Source organism: Amphibalanus amphitrite, unplaced genomic scaffold, assembly GCF_019059575.1.
Source record: "Amphibalanus amphitrite isolate SeventyFive unplaced genomic scaffold, NRLGWU_Aamphi_draft 001140F_arrow, whole genome shotgun sequence".
Taxonomy (NCBI): domain Eukaryota; kingdom Metazoa; phylum Arthropoda; class Thecostraca; order Balanomorpha; family Balanidae; genus Amphibalanus; species Amphibalanus amphitrite.
Window position 1 is genome coordinate 23558 of NW_024882634.1, and position 21481 is coordinate 45038.

General features: G+C 47.0%; 1 protein-coding gene across 1 annotated transcript; it reads right to left on the reverse strand.

The window, feature by feature from the left end:
- Positions 1-5364: 5364 nt before the first annotated feature.
- Positions 5365-14866, reverse strand: LOC122370521 (melatonin receptor type 1A-like). The gene is made up of 4 exons (XM_043346185.1): positions 14043-14866; positions 9006-9108; positions 7500-7687; positions 5365-6999 (listed from the first exon to the last, which is right to left on the reverse strand). The coding sequence occupies exons 1-4, from the start codon at positions 14486-14488 to the stop codon at positions 6246-6248; spliced, it is 1491 nt and encodes a 496-aa protein (XP_043202120.1). The 5' UTR covers positions 14489-14866; the 3' UTR covers positions 5365-6245.
- Between the last annotated feature and the right edge of the window lie 6615 nt (positions 14867-21481).

The following is a 21481-nucleotide window of genomic DNA, read 5'->3' on the forward strand; positions in this document are numbered from 1 at the left end:
TACGCCGATTTCAACTTATTCGTAAAACAGGTTGAAAGCGTGAAACGGCTGATGACGTCATCAAATGGCCGTTAATAGTTAAGAGATAGGGCCTGCTCTAAGGCCCACTTTTCAAATGAAGGGAACGAATTTCTTTAACACCACGAAACTGAGGATATTGCGACCAGGATATATAGTGGTTTCTGAACCTGGCCGCCAACTTGGCTATCTCAACTCAGAACTAATGCAAAGGTGGGACAGTTCCTTTAATGTTGCAAACCAGTGGGTATTTGGTGCTAGTGTTGATAATATTCGCTGCGATTACATGCGTTTGTCGAAACACAGAAATCTGCCAGAACTTTTTTGCGCACCCTGTACATATATAAGAAAATAACCCTCGCCAGGCCAGGGCCTTTTTCATAACGCGGACAGCCGTACGACCCTCCCCCCCCCCTCCCCTTCTGGCGGTTATGGCACTTAGGGCAGTGAACAAACATCGTTATCGTAAGAATCATAAAATAAGGTGGGGGAGAAGGTAGGTAATAAAAAAAACGCTCTACCCTGGTGACATCTACTGACATGGCAGCGAATCAGAGTAGTAGTGCTCAGACACCAACGCTGAGAGTAGCCGCCTCCGAAATTAACGCACCCAAAGCGTGCATTCGGCATCGATAGCAAAGGCGGCAGAACGGGGAGCGGGAGGGCACCGGGGCACCGTGCCCCCCTTTGATTAGGGCATTTTAATATAAGCCCTATGGGCGTTGCATGGAAAGAATGGGACCAAAAGTCGGCAATGCCCCCCCCCCCCTAAATTGAAGTTGTTCCGCCTCTACTGCCTGATAATCAGGAATAATTTTCCGGGATTACCGGGCTCATTCGGTGTTTTAGGGTGACAACGTGCAAAACGGACATGACAACGAATAAAAGAGCCATTATACTGAAGCAAGAGCAAATCTAAAAATGTGACATTGCATCGATGGTCCCTACAATACCAAATAATTGTTGGTGATGCCGGATAATTATCCATGATTTTCCAGATATCGAACTCAAGGTTAATGTGTACGTACAGCTCTCGAGTGATTTAGTGGTTGGTCGCTCGGCGAGCGGGAGGGCAACCATTTTCGCCCCTGTACCGGTGACCCTTTGCCCCGCCCAGTTACGCACGAGCGTACTCCACGCCGCGTAGTAGCTACCTTTCCCGTCTCTCTAGCTCAATTTGATCGAGAGTTATTGACGAAAAACTCTTATGACCCTAGTGACGTACGAATGACGTCACGCAAGGTCAACAATGCAAAAGTGAGGCAAAAATGACTTCAGTTGAACTTTCAGTAACCAGTGATGTGACTAGGCAGCTTTACCACACCATTTGTAGGCTCTCTTCCGAAATCACAATTTGAGACCATTACGGTGACGCAAAATAAGTACATTTATAGAAAGAACACCTTCCTAATTTTTTGCATACTACTTAAAAATGATCCAAAAATGTTTTTAAGTAAATAAAATTTCAAAAAAATTTGGTCCCAAAGGCATAAAAATGCAAATGAAAGGAAACTCTAGGTGTTATATATCAAAAATAGTAAATATTTCAAAATTTTAAAAATGCATATAATTCTTTGTTTCAATGCAAGTTCAATGCCGTATAGCATTTGACATTTGAATTATCCGTCTTAGAGTTAGAGCCCGCCAAACTTGGGGCTGCAACGCAAGATCCAAAACATGTTATACGCTATAACTCAAAAACCAATCATCTGATAAGCCTGAAATTGTTACAGGAGGATTCAGAGCCCCTGACTACCCCTTAGACCAATTATCGTTAAAATCCGAGAGATGAGGGTGTCAAATTGGAAAAAAGTGGTACGAGCTATCGTGGAATGCCCCAGCTACGAAGTTCATATTTTGACCCAAGGTGTTAAATTGATGCAGCCGAAGGTACTGAAAGTTTGGCGTCGATACGTCAAGCGGTTTGGAAGTTATTGCAGAAAAACGGGAGGGGGGCTATGAATAGCCCCCCCCCCCGTGGGGCGCGGGTTAACCCTCGCCGGACCTATTGGTTTTCTACATACGCGCCGGCCGAAGGGGGGGGGGCGGGTACGACCCCCCCCCCCTCGCCGTTTCGCCCCTGGTGGAGCTAGCGCGTCGCGGAAAAAAACGAGCGTGTGCGCCGTTACGAGACGCAGAGATTGGTACCCGATTTTAAGGTCCTAGGTCAACCGGTGACCTCTGAGGTCAGGTCAAGTGCCCCAGGGTACGGTTCAGTTTTTGGTGAATAACTTCGCAAAAAACGGCCGCAGAGCGCCGAATTTGGCAGCATCGTGTTCCCCTCGCTCAGGCGCGTCGAATGATATACTTTTTGTCCGGATCAGGTCAACTTGGGGTGTTGACCTCAGGTCAAGGTCAGGTCAGCACCCCCAGGTCACGAAGCTGGTCGAAAAAGGTCATGTCGCATATCATTCGATTCGGCAGGCCTTCCGGAGTCCATTGGTGCCTTTCCCGACTCGCTAGCTCAATTTGATCAAGAGTTATTGACGAAAAACTAATTTGACCTTGATGACGTCATAAATGACGTCACGCAAGGTCAACATTGCAAAAGTGACGCATCTAACCTTGCAAGGAGTGCATCAAATCACGATTCTGTGTGCTTGAGATAGTTGGAGATCGTTCCCGGCGCCAGAATAGCAGTTTGAATTTTTCCCCATTGACTTATAATGGTGAGGTCACGAAAATGACCTGACCTCATATGACCTTTAGGAAAAATCTGAGATATACAAGTTGTGGGACTCATAATGGATACTAGATCCTGCAAGTTTCATTTCCCTGTGACATCTCCTCTGGCAGTGAGGGCGTTGCGAAGTTGCGACATCTGAAGACCGTGCAGAGGTTCACTTATGACGTCATAGGTCAGTGACCTGACCTGACCCAAAAATGCGGTTGGTGCCAAAAGATCCGGCTTGGATCAAAGGTCAGGTATGCCAAGTTTCAGCTCTCTATCGCCAGCGTGTTCGGAGCTATCGCGAAAAACCCCTATGGGGGGGGGGCGGCACCCGCCCCCCCCCCCTCGGCCGGCGAGGGTTAAAAGGCTACATGGCTGCCAAGTGACCATCCTCATGGAAATGCGTCATTACGCATGCATGGATGCACCGAGATTGCACCAAAGAACGTGACACATCCTTGGCTAGACTAAAAGCGGTTCATTCCTGATTCCATGCTCATGCGGCACACCACGTTCTGCAAAAACTCCATGTGTATTCAGCCAGGGCCGCGAGGCGTGCGACCTGCGTCTCGTATACAGATGTGTCCGATATTCGTAGTTCAGGGTCCACTGGTGTGACGACATGCTCCGGTGACGAACGGGGTTTCCCACTCTGAGCCACACCTCCGAAACACTTCTGCATAGATAGTCATTACCATACTGTGGCAAGATGCCACTGAATTCTAAATAAGAGCGCAGCTCAGTCTCCGCTCAGCCGAACAAGTCCCGTGTTTGACTGCAGTGGACCATCTGTGGCTCCTGGTACGCCGGGAGATTCCCTCTGTTCCCGGCGCCCGGCGGATTACCTCGTAGCGTCGCGACAGGTGACTGATATATGGCCTACAGAAATAAAGCACGGCGCTGGAAATAGAGCAGGATGTTTGAAAATGTCAGATTAGGATAGCAGTGTTGCTGATTGCACGACGCACGCACTCCATTCATGAAAATATCGCAGAACTCTGATCAATGTGAAGCAGCTTTGCTACGATTGATAGCACCTGGAGAAGCCAATTGGAATAAACGATGATAAAATGCTCATTAAAAAAATAATGAGTTATTGCTTTACACAGTTGGTATCCAGTGTTCATGTATAATGCATTGATATTTAACTCTAAAGGCTTCAACTTTGTAGAACAGTAAAATGGTAACCAGATCAGTGATGACGTTATTTTCTATCTCTATCTTTTTATTATACGAACCGACACCAACGAAACATGTTGATGACTGCTTTACGTCAAAGGATGCCTACCAAGCGAGCTGGAAAGCTATCCGCTTCCCTTAAATTTATCACGGTGTCCTCGGATGATAACAGTGCCGACCTCGGCTCTGGATAAACAGTCCTGTTCGTTGCGCCAGACCCCTCCACAGTGTATGCGCGGAGCTGGGGGGGGGGGGGTTATTGCGTGTGCGTGTGTATGGGGGGAGGCTGTCCACACGGGTGGCTCCAGTGATTGCAGCGCGCAATCTCATTACTAAAGACTCCCGGAACGGTGTTGACAGCGTCAGCTGCCGCCGGCCGCCGGCGGTGGCACCAGGATGGCAAGACTGGAGAGGCGAGGGACTCTCTCCCTCTCCCCCTCCCTCCCTCTCTCTCTCTCTCTCTCTCTCTCTCTCTCTCTCTCTCTCTCTCTCCCCTCCGTCCCCCTCCCTCCCTCCCTCCCTCCTCTCCCTCCCCCCCCCCTCTCTCTCTCTCTCTCTCTCTCTCTCTCTCTCTCTCTCTCTCTCTCTCTCTCTCTCTCTCTCTCTCTCTCTCTCTCTTTCGAAATTCTTGATCCATATTTTTAGCTTCCAAAGTTCTACTTCATTTTCGTGTTTGAACTAAAATGCATAAACCAGATTCTTATTGCCTATTATTACATTCTTATTATTAGATTCTTGTTATGTTATTTAGGCTTGTCTATGATGATTTTTGTTGTGTGACTAGTTCTTCTATGATAAACAGCAACGTTGGAATTAAATTGCATATCGAGACTGCAAAAATCAATAATAAAGAAATCACTTACATCCTACTGTTGGTCATATAAACGTTACAAAAGCACTCATAAATAGAACAGTAAGGATGCTTAACCTTTATTGACGTATGACGAGAATACATACCACTTTTACATAACGAACATGCATTCCATTACGCGTTGTACTTTTTCAAGTAACGTTAGCCGTTTTCACGACGGGATATCTGGCGAATGCACCTAATTTGACCAAATCTGCACCAAATCTCTTTTACAACAAATATCTTTACATCATGGGTTCTTTAAAGTATCTTAATTGAAAATAATCTTTAATTGATATTAATAATAATAATAATTATTATTATTATGATTGGAAAAATGAGGTCTATGCCTAATCGTCTGTGCAACCCATGCTGCCAACTCTAAGAAGCACAATGAATCTAATTTGACCAAATCTGCACTTAACCTGCACCAAAAGTGTATCAGATGGCTGTCGTGAAAACGGCGTCTGTTCCATATCAAGTTTGCAGTCGGAGTTTCTTCGGCAGATCGCTCCTCCGCTCAATAATTTTCGTCTTAAAATGTAAGAGCTGTATATACAGAAATCACGCACTGCTTTCAGCAGGGCACTTCGACTGCAAACTTGAAACGGAACAGAGTATAGTAGCACCATGGATGAGATATCACTTAGAATGGTTAAAAGCCACACAAATATGGCAGAAGTTTGGCACTCAATCATCATCACATTGTCCATCCCTGTTTAACTAACAAATGTATTGTACACTGCAGAGGTACATACATACAACAATGACGCTTCATTGTTGTGACGTCACTTTACTACACCTACACAGATCAACACTGAATAGTAAACAATCATTTGTAACTGTTTCCGTGAACACATTGCCATTAACAGGGCAAAGTGACTTGGCCAGAGCGATGTTATCTCTCTGTATAACTTCGAATTATATACCTACTAACCGACTGGCCTGGTCTAAGAACTATGGCAAATGCCTCATTGCCTACAAACTTGGCGTACTATACATTTTTCGTCAGTTTTATGAAAAACGTACGATTTTGCAACTACAGCGTTGCTTCTGATACTAGATCCTTGTACGACATGCCTCGTTGCAATTATCTGCAATATAATAGACCAGTAGGTACCTCGCGGTCCCTTCATTTTGAGGTTTCGCATTCAGGCACATGATTTTGTTCCAAACATAAGAGGGTAGCAAGTAGGCAGTACATGGGCATATACAACTGATTTCAAAGGCATGCAATATACAAATTTGGTATCGGTGAAGCTGTCACGGACAAAAATGGCAAAAAGGAGATGCAATTATTTCCGCCATTTTGGTCAATAACTTTGTAGATTGTGGATGTGAAGTTTAGGCATGAATTTTTCCACGGCTTGTTTTTGGACTTTCTCAATGTCTGCGGATTACCCATATACGTATATAATGCACTTTCACAACATCTATGTTCAGAATGAGGCAAGCATTACTCCACCCAATCCCCGCCCTTCCCTCTATTCCCAATTGCAGCTCGCACACATGGTAGCAGATTGCACGTTAGATGGACATCGCCCTTCTCCTCTGTGCGGTCCACCGAACGCTCCCCTGCGCCCGCTCGCTGGCCGAGGCCAGTCTCCTGGATACGGTCGCAGCGATGGTGTCACAGTAGTACCAGAGCCAGGTGGAGTCGTCGAGGGCCCACCAGGCGGGCAGCGGACCGGTCGGCTTCTCCAGCGGCAGACTGCGCCGGCGGCCGGCCAGCCGCCTCTGACCCCTGGGCCCGGAGGGCGCCGGTCGGTGCCGCGCGCAGCCCACCACAATTCCCGGAGAGTCGCCGGCGGCGGCCCGAGGCTTGTTTGGTGAGGAAGCGGGCCCGCCGTTGATGAGAATATCGGCCCCGACGATCCTCTGGCTGGCAACCGAGTCGGTGTGTCGCAGGCGACGGTCGAGGCCGTTGGCCATCAGTGACCCCCCGCTGATTGTGGTCACTGTGCTGGAGCGGGGCAGCCGGCGGGTCGGCCGTCCGAGCAGCCGGCGCAGAGGAGGGCACACCTCCGTCAGGAAGATGCAGTACGCCTGCCGGTAGACCCGGTTGCTGAGCACGTAGATGACGTTGTTGCAGCAGTACTGGAGCCAGTAGACGCAGTAGAAGATGACGGTGAGGTTAGTGTGTTTGTCGTGCGGGTCGGCGATGTTTACCACGGTGATAGGCAGCACACACACGCAGTAGGCCAGGAACACGACGAAGATCATGCGGGACGTCTTATCCTCGCGCGTCTTCACGTGAGCTAGAACGTAGGTCATGCCGTCTCTGAAATGAAAGACAAGAGAGTATTAAAACGTAATCTTGCGCTGATCTTTATGACGCGCGAGAGCTATCGGCATGTGGAATGACGCTGTTTCAAGACGAAGTGGCTTTGGTGCTTGATATGCATTTGGTCATGAAGTTTATTTGGTCATTGACACTGGCTGCCTTTTAGGTCAATCTTATTTAGCTTGGCCGGACGGTAGAGGTCAGAATCGTCGGAACAAGACATACCTTTTACCTTTCCTATCCTACCCCTAAATCACCATACAGCCACGATACACTTGCTTATGTATCTTCAACTAAGTTTGCATTGTGTTGGCATGGTCTTGACTTTTATGAGCTAGCCACCAGGTTTACAACCATGTAAACATATATCACGTCCCCTGCATGTAATTCAGATTGATTTAATTTTGAATCATACACACACCCGCAGAGAACATTGCGCTCCAGAAGCCCGCAGATGTTTCCACAAAACACCTCTATCCCCCTACAGCTGCCCTCACCCTCTCGTAATGATGTTCCTGCCGGACTGTTTGACCTTGACGAAGATGAGGACGTAGCTGATGACGATGATGACACAGGGTGTCGTCCAGGTGACGAGGAACCACACAGTGCGCGGCTGGGCCCAAGAAGGGGTGTCGAAAAAGTCACACTTGTGGGTGACCGGGTTCCAGCCGCACTCACCATACAGCTGTGAAAGGAAAGGTGGTCATCAGTCAACCTCAATGCATGCAAAGAGGTGTGCTGATGATTGCGACTGTTCTTCGGTTTCATGCCCAATCAAGTTTCCCCAGTACAATTAGTCTATAGTTAAGATAAAATACAGCATCCACGTAATTAGGTGATCTGGATGGATATGATGTACTTTAAAGTGAACTTTGAGCAATTTTGTAACACAATAAAATAGCGGATTGTGCACTGTAGGTGGCTATCATCTTCCAACGCAGAGCATGACGCTTGACCTTAATTAGTGTGTTGCTGCTTTCTTTCATTAAATTAACCAGAAACAGAGCTGTACAAGAATAGGCTACAATCTGCGTACATTAAAGGGACCCTCCCACCTTCAAAAAAGTTAATGAATTGGCATGAAAGTGATGTCGCTCGGTTCAGAAAGAGCAAAAACGAATATCTACAAAATTTCATCGAAAAATATTCACCGGTTTTCAAGATATTAGACTTTTACTTTTGTTTACTTTTTGGGATCTCCGCTGTTCCTAGCGACTTTATTTGAAAGTGCGGCATTTGTTGCGCGCAAAGCAGCGTATACCACCGCGTGCTACAAAACGTTTTAGTCAAACATTTAACGGACGTTCGAAAGCCTGATGACGTCATCAGATTCCCGTAATGGTTAAGAGATAGGGACCACGCTGGTCCCACCCTGCAAGTAAAGGGAAGAAATTTCTTGAACACCATAAAGCTGCGGGGGTTGCGACCAGGATAAATGATGGTTTCTGAGCCTGGCCGCAAACTTGGCTATCTCAACTCAAAACTAATGTTAAGGTGGGAGGGTCCCTTTAAGGCTTAGTTAAATCTTAAATACAACGCAGTATTGCCGCAACTATCTTCTTCGTGGATAAGGTCAAATTAGAAATCATGTCGCAGCATTCAGCCCAGCATAAGTATACCCAAGTGACCCACTAAAATAAACCTAGCAGTACTACAGTTGGACAAAATGGTAGCATCTTTTATCCGTCCAGTTAGTGTCTCGAAAATCTCGTTTAATATCAGCTACCACCCCAGACGATGAACAACTTCTGCTACGAGCTACGGCGGTGACGCAACAAAGGTCATCGGGTTCGTTTTGGTGCGCTGGGAAGCGAACGGGCATAAATCTGCGGCGGCCAGAAGGCCAAAAGGCCAGAGGTGACCTTAATCAGAGCCATTCCGCCAGAGTTAACACTAGCCGGCAGATTACGAGACCGTGAGCTGAACACTGTGCAACCAAATATAGGAATGTGAAGGGGCCAGGAAACGACGTTTAACTCACCACCAGTGGGGGTTAGTCTCACCTGTGCTAGATATCCATAGAGCCAGATGAACATGATTATGACATAGCTTCTCCAGCCGCCAAAAAGCCGGTCTTTCCATTTCAAGTCGAGTAGGCAAACACATCTGCAATGTCGAAGAAGGAAAAGGTTTAGCAAATGTGACCAGCACACGATGCAAAACAATGTTGTGATGTCATTTTCAATGATTCTGGGCTTTAAGAAATACGGTGTGACCTGTTTGAAAATGTTAGAATATTGATGGAGCTATTCAAAACATTGCATTTTTCTCCTAGCCCCATTTTCACCCTCGCCCTGGCAGGGCATTTTTTTATAACGCGGCCTCGCAGGGGGTATGTAGATGCGACCCCCCCCCCCCCCGGCGTTTCAAAACTAAGCGTCGCAGCGCTTCGCAACAAACACCATTTGATTTGCTCTCAACGAGTACTCGCGATTGGTCGTAAATATGTTGACCCTAGAAGCCAATATTTGATCCAGTTATGGCAGGTCAAAGGTCAAATTTCGGGGAAAAGCTATAATTTTCCAAGTTCCTTAGCCAATATTGGCGATTCTATGAACGATAGCGACATGAAATTTCCACGACCATTTTTCTCAACGAATTAGCATCAAAATGAGGTATAGTTGACCGCATTTCAATTTTCAGTGACGTTTAGTCCCTGGGAACGTGGGAGGTCACACCCGCCGTCGGTGAGGATGGTCCTAATTGACCTGGATTGACCTTGAAAAGGTCAAGGAACAGTTTTGAAGGCAATTAGGTGAAAATTGAACCACACATCCCGATTCAGGACCTCAAGAAACCCCGCTAAACACAGCTCATATCACAAAGGTCATCGTGTGAACATGCGAGGTCATTGACCTAGGGTGATCTTGGAAAGGTCAATCTACAATGGAAAGATTCATGTCCTGTCAAAATCTCACATAAATCACACTGAATTGTTTCGTTCTTGTCGATGAGATCACGTCCAGTTACCGGAACGTACGATTTTGTCAAAAACGGTCGGAGGTTGTATCTATAATGACGTCATGGCTCAGTGACCTGACATGACCCGAGAATGCTTTTTTACCAAAATTTTCCCAAAGGATGCCCCATAGGCTATAAATTCAGCATGATCCGACTAATGGTACGGCGCCCATCGCAAAAAAACTCGGGTGGGGGGGGGGGGGTCTCATCAGCCTTCGCCCCCCTGCCAGGGCGAGGGTTAAGTCAATTTTGAATATACCTGTTTGAAAGTGCCTTCAGTCTACAAATATGCGAATACAGTCATCAGTGCAGTGAAATGTATAAATAAAGTGACCCATTACATTATGCGATGCACGGTTATTGCATGCAATATGATGCCCGGAATAGAAGCGAACCAGCCTACTCCATCAGCATTCCACTCTCTCAGGCGAATACCAGTTTTGAGTATTTTTACAATTCAGTGTCCGTCGTGTTGAGCTATGAACGAATATTTTAGTCATTGCACGATTGCTCACGCTCAGTAAAAGTGTCAATGTGTTATCATATTTGGGTTGGTTTGCATGAGGGGAAGGAGGAAGCATTTGATTTTGCCCGAGACGGGGTGCTAAGGTCGATGGTTTATGTTCCAAGAGGTTTGTGAGCAGAGGATTGAGAGACGGAGAGAGAGAGGGAGAGAAATGTGAGGGAGAGAGAGAAAAAGAAAATGGGATAAGGAAAAAGAGAGAGACGATAACAGAGAAAAGAGGGATAGCGTGGAGAGAAACAGTAAACGAGTAAGAGAAAAAAGAAAAGAAAAGGAAAGTGAGAGAGATCATAGAGCGAGAGCGAGAAAGGAAGAGAGAGAGAGAGAGAGAGAGAGAGGGAGAGAGAGAGAGAGAGAGTGAGAGAGAGAGAGAGAGAGAGAGAGAGAGAGAGAGAGAGAGAGAGAGAGAGAGAGAGAGAGAGCGAGAGAGAGAGAGAAGAGGGAGAGATTATGAAAGAGAACACGCTGACCTTCTCTTACTTTCCTGGCCGACTTCCAGTTCAGTTAAGGAGCCGACTTTAGTGGTGCTTAACCGATTTGGCGATTCCGGTCAGGTGGTTGTGCTATTTGCTTCGGACGTGACCTGACAGGTTAAAGATCCCTGTGTGCATCGCACTGTGCAGGTGTCTAAAAATAAACCTGTGCGGACTCCAAGTTGTTGAAGTTGCAAGTAAAGCGATGTATTGTACATACTTTCCCGTTCTCAAGGATCATATTGGTTTGAGTCCTGGCTGGATTCATGAACATTAACCCTAGAACGCCTAGGGGGGGTTGTATCAACCCCCCCCCCCTGAGGTTTTTTCGAAGTGCACGCTAAACGGCTTGTCGTAGCGGGCTGAAATTTTCAATACCCTCTGGGGCAACCTTTGCGCATCTTTTGCCGAAAAAAAAAAATTGATCGGGTCATGTCAGGTCACGGAGTTATGACGTCATAAGAGGCACAGCCTCCGGCCGACAGTTACCAAACGTGTGCGCCGAATCCCTAGGTTTTCTGCCGGTGCTACCCACATTGTTTGATGGATCATGATGAAACTTCCCATGCATGTTGGGGCAAGCATTGGCTATCGTGTGGTGCAAGAAAATTGACCGGGTCAGGTCAGGTCACGGAGCTATGACGTCACAAGAGGAACAGCGTCCGGTACTATTTTTGAAAAGCGCCCGAACCACTATTTTGCTAATTCTTGTCACCTCAATGGGAATATGCAGCAATATTAGCTTCTATAGGGAGCAAATGGACCTCCCAAATCCAAAAATACAATCAGATTTCAAAAATTTAAATTTTGATTTTTCGAATTTCTGCCGCCGACTGTGACCTTGCCGACTTCCGGCGCTCCCAACGCGCCATTTTTAGAGCTAGGGAAACGAAATACATACCAAACGATAGAGAATTGATCAAGGAACACGATAGTGAAGGTTTCAAGTCGATATCTCCCACCGTTTTGCCGCAATCGCCGCGGAAAGTTGAAAAAGTTTGATTTTTCGGAAAATTTGACCTTTGACCGGTCATAAGTAGGTCAAATGTTGACCTAGGACCAAAAAATATACCACCAATCGCGAGATCTCGTTGAGAGCAATCCGTTGGTTTTTTCCGCTAAGCTCTACGACCTTCCGTTTCGAAACGCCAGGGGGGGGTCGTAACACCCCCCCCCCCCTGGTCGTTCGTGTTATGAGAAATGGCCTGGTCGTGCGAGGGTTAAGCGTTGTCATTGCATTTTTGTTAATGTAGCGTCAAATAATAACTAACACAGACGAGCAGAATAACCAAAAAATGGACGTGTGTTCCTGAAAACATTCTTTATGACTCCCATGACCTCTGCTTCTTCAAAACTGAAAAAAAAAAACACTTCTTTAGCTAACCAAGTTCCTCTCAGAATGCAAAGCCATATCAGAAACTGTTGGCTTTGAACGCCCTCCTTGCGAGCTCTCACCAGACCGCGTCTCGCCAATCGCTATTCGCCTCCCCGTCCCCATGTGTGGCGTGCGGCAGTTTACCTGGAGGGTAGACTGTACCGCAGTGGCCTGGTGTGCGGCGGGTCAGTATCGTCTGATCTGCAGGCGGGCCCGTGTGGCAATAGGGAGCGGAGAGCCAACGTTATGCTGAGGGGATGCCAGCGTCTGTTTTAGACATGTCAACTGCCATCTGCCATGTTTCATAGATTTGATCAACCGCTTTGATTTGGTGATAATGTAGTGATACAATAGCTCCGGTTTCATCTACGCAGATGAGTATCCATAATAACACGTCGATAGCATTAGGTGTGTGTGGGGGGATGGGAGGGGGCAGTGCGGGGTCATGTTTGGTTTGGGGCTAGTGAGCGGTGATATGGTTGTGTGCCTTGCCAAGCGGGAAATCTAACATCATGGCAGGGTGTCGTGTTACCAAAGCTGATACCGGTCAAAATGAAATCCCAAAGCGATTCCCACTGACAGCTCCGCCATAAATTAGTTGGTAACGAAAGGATTAGGCAGTTATATGATAGATAATGTTAAGAAAGAGCAGGCTAAGTGCGCAATCTTTTGCTAGTTTCCACCAAATGTTGATCAAATATCTAGAAAAGTACGTTATTATGTTTGCATCAAAACATGTACCTACATCCAGTTTTTTTTTCACCGTCCGGTGAACAGTGGAGCATGCTGAAACGGATGAGGCTCTGGAATAAGGAACACACAAGACAAACAACATTTCGCATATATGTAATGTGCAAACAATCCATATTAATACATACTTTACGGTGCGTTCACTGGAGATTAACCGTGCGTTAATTCGAAGGTAGCCGTGCACCAATTTAAATTGGTGCACGCGCGTGCAGTGATGAATTTCTCGACTGAAGTTTTTCGGAAGGGTCATTGACTTTATTGTAAGAATTCCCATGAAAGGCCCTTTCAGTGTCATGGACCAAGTTTAATTTCAATTTTAATTCGCACCGTTAAGCATGTATTAATTAGTTTAACACATGGTTTCCGTGCATAAATGGTTTTAACGCACTCGTGGATGGAATGGAGCACTTGTGCGTTAATGCACTCGTTTCACTCGTGCATTAACACACTCGTGCTCCAATCCATCCACGTCGTGCGTTAAAACCATTTACACACGGGAAACCATGTGTTAATATATAGTGTTGTCTCCCACAAAAGCTGTTTGTTTTTCTCACAGGATCATCAATCTAGGAGACCTCATGCATAGCAGATGCCGGTTTGGTTAAAACAGATCTGCTGCAGGTACTCTTGTCTGTTTCTGAGTCCTTTCTGTTGTGAAACTTCGTAACATGATCTAGTTTACAGAGAACGTTGGTAATGAATAAAGCAGTCAGAATGCAGAATGAAGCGAAATCAACATTCACCAACTGAACAGTCATGTCTATCAACGATAAAATATGCATTATAAGATCGTTCAAATTTGTAAGTGCAAGACAAAACGCAAAATGATAACCATCCCTCAGGCTCCAGTATATAAATACCACTCCAGCATTGAAGCACATCCAAGCACCACTATAGAAAGTGTTAGCAACGCAACAGCTCAGCCCCATCCCGGCCGAACTATCCGCTCCGCTCTCACCTGTTGAACGCTATTCCTGCCAGTGACATCCAATCCGCAGCTGCGTTCGTGTGACGGACGATCGCAGCGGCTTGGCACATCACCGTCGAATTCATCCACACCTCCGGGCTCGAGTACTGCAAGTAGTAGAGCGGCAGGTTGACCAGGCAGTAGAGCAGGTCGGCCACGGCCAGGTTCAGGATGAACACGGTGGCCGTGCTGAAGCGCAGCCGCTTGACCTCTAGCGGCGCGCGGCAGCAGCGGCTGGCGTACGGCACGGCGCACAGCGTCAGAAGGTTGCCGATGGCGCCGAGAACGGCCACAGTACAGCATACGACCTTGACCATGTCGCGCGCCCATGCGTCCACACCGTCGTCATTGTCGTCGAGAGCTAGCTCCGCCGTGGTGTTGTGAAGTCGGGCGAGCGCGCTGATGAGCGGGGAGGGGTTGATTGACTCAGCCAGCATGGTTCGTGGTGCGCAGGTTCGTGGACACTTTCCCGACCGGTCACAGGTCACTGGGTTGCTCAACGACAAGCCTCAGGTCACTTAGTCGTCCCGCGACCACTCAAAAGTCGCCGGGTCACGCCCTGACAGGTCTCAGGTCACTGAGTCACTCTATAAACGGTCACCAGTCACAACTACAGGTCTGTAAGCCACCTGTGACCTCTGCGCTGCCTCATGTCACACCTCTCGTGTCACAGGTCAGTCAGCCAGCGTGTCCGCCGCTCTCCGCTGTCGGTCCGACTGTCCCCACTCGCGGCTCTGGGCGGCAGCTGGCCACGAGCCCGGCGCTGGGGAGCGGCCGCCGGCCCGCACGACTGCCACGAGGAGCCAGCCACTACTGAGTCGCCGACGGACCGCGCACCGCCGCCGCCGCCGCCGTCGCATCGCCAGCTGGATGACAGCCATCGCTCGCAGCCTGCAAATTACCAATTACCGATACCACCGACTGTGGTCGGTATGCAGTAGGTGAAAGACAGTCACGCTGTCTCTCGAATGTCGATGCATCCGAATATGTAGATAGATAGCGCATTTGGTTTTCAGGCAGATGTTTGTTGTTGTTAGCGATGTGATATCGTAAAGCCAGATCAAGGCATTGCGAAATATGAAATGAGAAATGAAAGTGATAGACCCTTCGGAATGGTAAGATATACAGAGTAGTATCTACTTTTATAGCATAATGTTCCGCGAGTGCTTACAAGAGTTATTCTGTTGTACGCAATCCGAACATGCTCACCAAAGCCAGTCCGTTGAGTAGCTATAGAGAAAATGATTTCACGGAAAGCGATCGTATTTTGCAAGGTGGTAAAAAGATTGTTCAATAGAATCACTAACGGGCCATTGCGTGCGATGAATGCGAACGAACTTCGCAATTACGTCCGCACAACGTTACTGCGAAGAAGCTGAACAAAGCAGGGAATTTGGTTAACGGTAAAAAAATATCTATAATTGAGAGTGACTGTCGTCAGCAATATCTGTAGTAACACAGGTTCCTTCCGGATATAAGTCTGCTCACCGATATTGCGATCAGAATCTGGCTCTTGCAAACTGTATCGTGTTTTTAATGTTGCAGCAATTAGCGTGCGCGCAATTGATCTTATTTTCTTGCCGTACCAAAGCTGCTCCAGTGAGGCGAAATTCAATTGTTGAGCGATCCACTGTTTCGACTGTTTCCCGAGTCCACTCGCAAGAATGAATTGCACCGAAATTGCTGGAGCGGAGGCGCCTTCGAGTGAGCGAGCGGCATGCCTCGCCCAGAGGTGGACCCAAAGTGAACGCTGAGCCGAGCATTTATCAGAATCACTCGGTCGGAAACATTTTCCCAATCGACTGGACTTCTCCAGCGTGCACCACTCCAAATGTACTCAGGCTGGGATGGTGGAAAAACAACATTTCGCGAGGGATGGGAAGCGTCGTAATGCGTGTATCGCTATAGCCTCTAGCGGAATGTGACACCTGACGAATAGACGCTAGATCGGGGGCATAATGGTTTTCGTGGATCATGTGTAAAAGGTCCACAAATGCCCAAAGTCAGCAACAACTCAGAGGCCTACATTGTGACCATTGCCCGCCATTGGAATATGAATATGGTACCAATGAGGGCGAGACGTTTTCTGGATGAGTTTCAAATAATGATTTTTACAAATCGTATTTTTCTATAGCGCCTTTTTGCACCTTTAACCCGCGCGGGGCTGGGGGGGTAAATTTTACCCCCCCTCGCGAATTTTTGCGATATCTCAAAAACGGCGGCGCGCAGCGCCGCCAAACTTTCAGTACCTTTTTTTACATCAATTTGACACCTTCCCTGAAAATGTGAGCGAAATCCGTCGGAAAATTTTTGAGAAATTGACGTTTTAGTGACGTCATGTTCGCCATTTTCGCCTCAAAAACGGCAAAAGTTCAAACGCCGCTAACATCTTCATTTTTAAAGGAATCAAGACGTAACAAAAAAGGTTATACGTAATTTTACTTTGTCTATCAAATGGCTATCTCGGTTTTTTGAAAATTTTGGATTTTGGCCTAAATTTTTTCAAAAAACTGATTTTTTTGGGAAAATTATTATAAAATCCAAAATTTTGAGTCTATCGAAAAAACCGGAATATATGTCAGAGAAGTGGTCTATGTGCACCTACATACCAAATTTTAGAAGAATCGGTTCAAAAATGTGTGAGTTATTCAAAATTTTATGACGTCACGACACACAAAATTTTTGAAAAATGACTTTTTTGGAAGTTCTAGACCTCGTACGGAAACAAAAATAGCACCATTCGATTCGCCGTGAAAAACTGCATCAGATAGACACCTTTTAGGCCTTAACAACCAACTTCAAAATTTGACCTCACTTGACCTGACCTTGACCTGACCTCGACCTGAAATTCATCCAGAGGTGGTCCATATCACTTATTGAGTGTGCCTATTGAATTCTATGAGTAAAATGACCCATAAAACATGTGTCGCACATGCCCTTTTCTATATTTTGTTTTTTGGTGACCTGACCTGACCTGACCTGACCTTGACCTTGACCTCTGAATGATATTGTATGCAATTAATATTGTCTTGGTAGCCTAAGAACACGTTTTGGGCGATCAGTCTCAGTCCATGACTCCATCCTTCGGCAACTACGGTGCAAGGCCGATACTGTAGAAACTTGCAATTTGTACCCTTGACCTGACCTTGACCTTGACCTCAAACTTTAAATTAAGTACATGTTTTTAGTAGTTCGTGATGAGAGCTTTCGATTGGCGTTTGAATTTTCCATATCGGACCATTAGTTCGGGAGATAACAGGGGGGGGTAAAATTTACCCCCCCCCCCCCCCCAGCCCCGCGCGTTCGGCTGGGGACCCCAGCCCCGCGCGGGTTAACCGACTGCCCATGGAAACGTGTTAAGTGTCTCAGTCAACCCCGCCATGGTCGTTATGCTTTCCCACCATAGCCACAATCCCCACCCCACCACCACCTCCACCCCTACCCGGGCGAATGTTAGGAGATGTTTGAATAACATGAAAAAAAAACCTTTTAACTCTCCTCTCTTCTTCTCTATCCTCTCTCTCCCTCACTCTCTCTCTTTCCCTCTCTCCCTCTCTCTCTCTCTCTTCCTCTCTCTCTCTCTCTCTCTCTCTCTCTCTCTCTCTCTCTCTCTCTCTCTCTCTCTCTCTCTCTCTCTCTCTCTCTTATCTCTTTCACTCTCTCCCTCTCTCGCTCTCTCTATATCTTTCTCCCTCTCTCTCTCTCTCTCTCTCTCTCTCTCTATCTCGCTCTCTCTTTCTCTCTCTCTCTTTCTCTCTCTCTCTCTTTCTCTCTCTCTCTCTTCATCGCTCTTTCTTTTGCTCTCTAGCTCTCTTCCTCTCTCTCTCTCTCTCTCTCTCTCCTCTCTCTCTCTCCTCTCTCTCTCTCTCTCAAGACGAAAGCTAGATCTATTTATGGACTCGGAAGGTGAGCATATTCAATACACTTGAATATTTTCTCACATTTAGTCTGTGAATTGACGATAGTCTATTGTTTCTTACTCCTTCTCCGAGCCTTTCTCGTGCAATGTGCATTGTGCATTGTGCATTGTGCAGCCCTACCTAGCCAGGCAGAGGGCGCCACCGATTGCATTTTGTCACCAGAGGACGCCGGGGATCGGAACCAAACTGCCTGATCAGATGCACTGGATGCACTCACGATGCCCTGTTTAACGCTGCCCGACGATGCCAGGTATTGGTGCTCGGTTTCCATAGAAATGTAGGCAGGATTGCCATTGGTTGCTTACAGTTCCATAAAAACCGAGCGCCAAAATCGGCAGCGCTCAGTAGTGTCATACGGTAAAACAGAGCCCTGGGGCCGCATTCACGTCAGTCATTTTCGTAAGAATTTTCTTACGCATGATCTACTTCTCAATGTTTTTTTTTTAGCCCTCGCCGGCACAGGGGGGGTAATGCAACTCCTCCCCTAAGGTTTTTCGGAATAACTCGCGTAAAAAGCGGCCGATCGCAACGAAACTTTCAGTGCCCTCGCATTGATTAATTTTACACCTACCCTGAAAATTTCATGACCATCACCCAAATGACCTTTGACCTGTGACCTCTTTTCCGAGACCATGTTTGGCCGGAATCGCCATTCGGCGTATGTCGGCTCGCATTAGCCGCGCGTTTGCAAGCTTTTCGTGGTTTCAAACGTTCAAACATGTGATTTGATGTTGCTCCCATACATAAGGGTGGGTGTCAAGGTCACCTGAAGGTCAGGTCAGGTCATTGACCTTTGGTGACCTCGGGTGACCTCGGTTCACTTTTTCGAGTTTTACATGTTACTAGGCTAGTTGTTGGAGCTGAATTCGAATTTAGCAACCGTTTGAACATTTACGAAGTAGTTTTGGTGCCTTCGTAACATGTTACGAAGCTGTCAGAGGCGGTTGACACGTATTAAGAATACCCGTCACAACCCATACCGGTTGACCTGACCTGACCTGACCAGACCTGGTCTAAATGCTTAAAGACATCATCTCTGATCAAAACTAACACGATATTCGTGATCAGCACCCCGGAAAACCACATAGCAGCCACACTCTACGACTTTCTAACAGGTCCCGATTTTCCCGGTTTTCGGGTCATTGACCTGACCTGGAAGGTCACCCGATGACCTAGGACCTTAAAATTGGGTATCATCGGCTTCCTCTCGTGACGGGCAACACGCTCGTTTTTTTTTTTCGCGAAGCTCTAGCTCGATCAGTGGCCAAACGCGAAGGGGGTCGTACCCCCCCCCCCCCCCCCCCTCCTCCCCTTGTGCCGTCGAAGGACGCAAAATGGCCTGTGCCGGCGAGGGTTAAAACACGTGAACTCCGTTGATAAAAATTTAAGAAGTGTCGACTTGAATACCAAATTATATTTGCGAAAGAAAATCAACTTACGAGGTCGACGTGAATGGTGAATACAGTCCCTGGTGCAGTGTCTGGTCTTTTCACCAGACGACGCTACCGGTGTTGGATCAGCTGACTAGGGGGCGCTGCCTGCTGCGAGAAGTGCCTAAAGCTCACTACTGAACAGTGAGTGAACAGTGAACAATGAGCGTATGAGGTGCGAAATGAGTCATCACCTGTTGGGCTCGATGAACAGACAGCCGCCGTCACCAGATACTGCAGTGAGCTCATTGAATATCGGCCTCGTCACTAGACCCAATTATCACTCACTCGACGGAGTGCATCATCGCCAGACTCAAGTGGACTGATACAACATCAACAGAGTGTCTCATCAGTCATCACCAATGGAATCAGAGTATCTCATCACCCTCGCCCCGTTGGGGGGGGGGGGCAATTTGCCCCCTCCCCCTGTGGTTTTTCCTGAATAGGAAGATAACGGCGGCGCGCAGCGCCGCCAAATTTTCAGTACCTTCCCGGGCATCAATTTGACATCTTCACACCGAATTTCAAGTCTTAGGTCACCTTAGGTCAGGAGTTATTGAGGTCAAACTGAGGTCATGCTCGAGCAAAAATGAGCAAAAAACATGCAATCTTGAAACGCTCACCAAATTTATAGTTACCAAGCAATTTCAAAGTTCTTTATATGGTCTAGCAGACAGAAAGCGGCGCTACAAAACTGCTATCTCGGATTTTCAAAATTTTGTTTTTTTTTGACGCCCAAAAATTCAAAAAATTGATTTTAACTAAAAAAAAAATCCAAAAACAATTCCGAATTTCGAAAAAAACGGAATATATATGATAGTCCCTGTGCTCTTCTATATAGGTACATACCAAAGTTCAATCGATATCTCTTTTTTTTTGGCCAAGTTATAGCGAAAAAAAAACTGTTCAAAAATGATGACGTCAAATATTTGAACTCAATTTTTTAACTCGATTCTGGACCACGCATGGCAAAACAAAGACCACCATTGAACTCCCCGTGACGAGCTGCATCGAATCAATACCCATTTTATGCAAAAATATCAACTTTGAAATTTGACCTAATTTGACCTAACCTTGACCTGACCTTGACCTGACCTTGACATGACCTTGACCTGACCTTGACCAAAACGTGACCTAAGCCGGCCCAAAAGTCTGCCTGACCCACATAATCGCATTTGTCATGCAAAATGGACCATAAAACATGTATCACACGACACTTTCATATTGTGACCCCCCAGTGACCTGACCTCGCTGTGACCTGACCTGGTATCAGTGACCTCAAATAGCAAAATATGTGTTTGAAGAACATTTCCCCATCGATGATTTCCAATGAAATGCATTTTACTCGATTTTACAACGCATTTCTTGAAATGCCTGTAAACGGTGAAAATTCGACCTTTGACCTGACCTGTGACGTCATCGGTTTGACCTAGGTCAACAAAATTGGGTCACAAGGTAGTTTCCTGATAGAGCTATCCAACACCGTTTGCTGCTTGTCGCTAGGTTGCGTGGTTCTCGAGATCTTAGGGGGGGGGGGGGCAAAATGTCCCCCCCCCCCAACGGGGCGCGTTGCTCGGCAGAGCCCAACGGGGCGCGGGTTAATGTAGACCAAATGGACACTTCAGAGTTAGACAGAAGGTCTCATCACCAATGAAATCATTGGACAGTGTACCTCATTATCAATGGAAACATTGGACGGAGGATCTTATCGCCATCGAACTTACTGGACACTGGACAGAGGGTCTCGTCCCCATGAACAGACGGCCTCGTGACACCACTGAACCCACTGCTGCTACTGGACACGTGTGTAATTACCATTGAAGTAACTGAGCAGAAGACGTTGCAAAAACGCTCATTTGGAAATCGTTATCCCCATAGTATGTTAACCCGGCAGGCGGTGGGCCTCCCGGCCACCTTCCGCGCGGATTCCCCCCCCCCCCCCCGTATCTCCGAAACTACTGGACAGATCCGGAAAATTCAAACGGCTTCGATAGCCCTGTCAAATTTGTTTAGGGAAACCAAATTTCATTGACCTCGGGGTCACCGATGACTTCACAGGTCAGGTCAAAGATAAAATGTT

Excerpts from the sequence above, each read along its gene's own strand:
- LOC122370521 (XM_043346185.1), bottom strand. The coding sequence starts at position 14,488 with ATGCTGGCTGAGTCAATCAACCCCTCCCCGCTCATCAGCGCGCTCGCC. Across the intron at positions 9,109-14,042 it reads GCAGGAATAGCGTTCAACAG|ATGTGTTTGCCTACTCGACT; the intron begins GTGAGAGCGGAG and ends TCGACATTGCAG. Across the intron at positions 7,000-7,499 it reads AGGAACATCATTACGAGAGG|AGACGGCATGACCTACGTTC; the intron begins GTGAGGGCAGCT and ends CTTTCATTTCAG.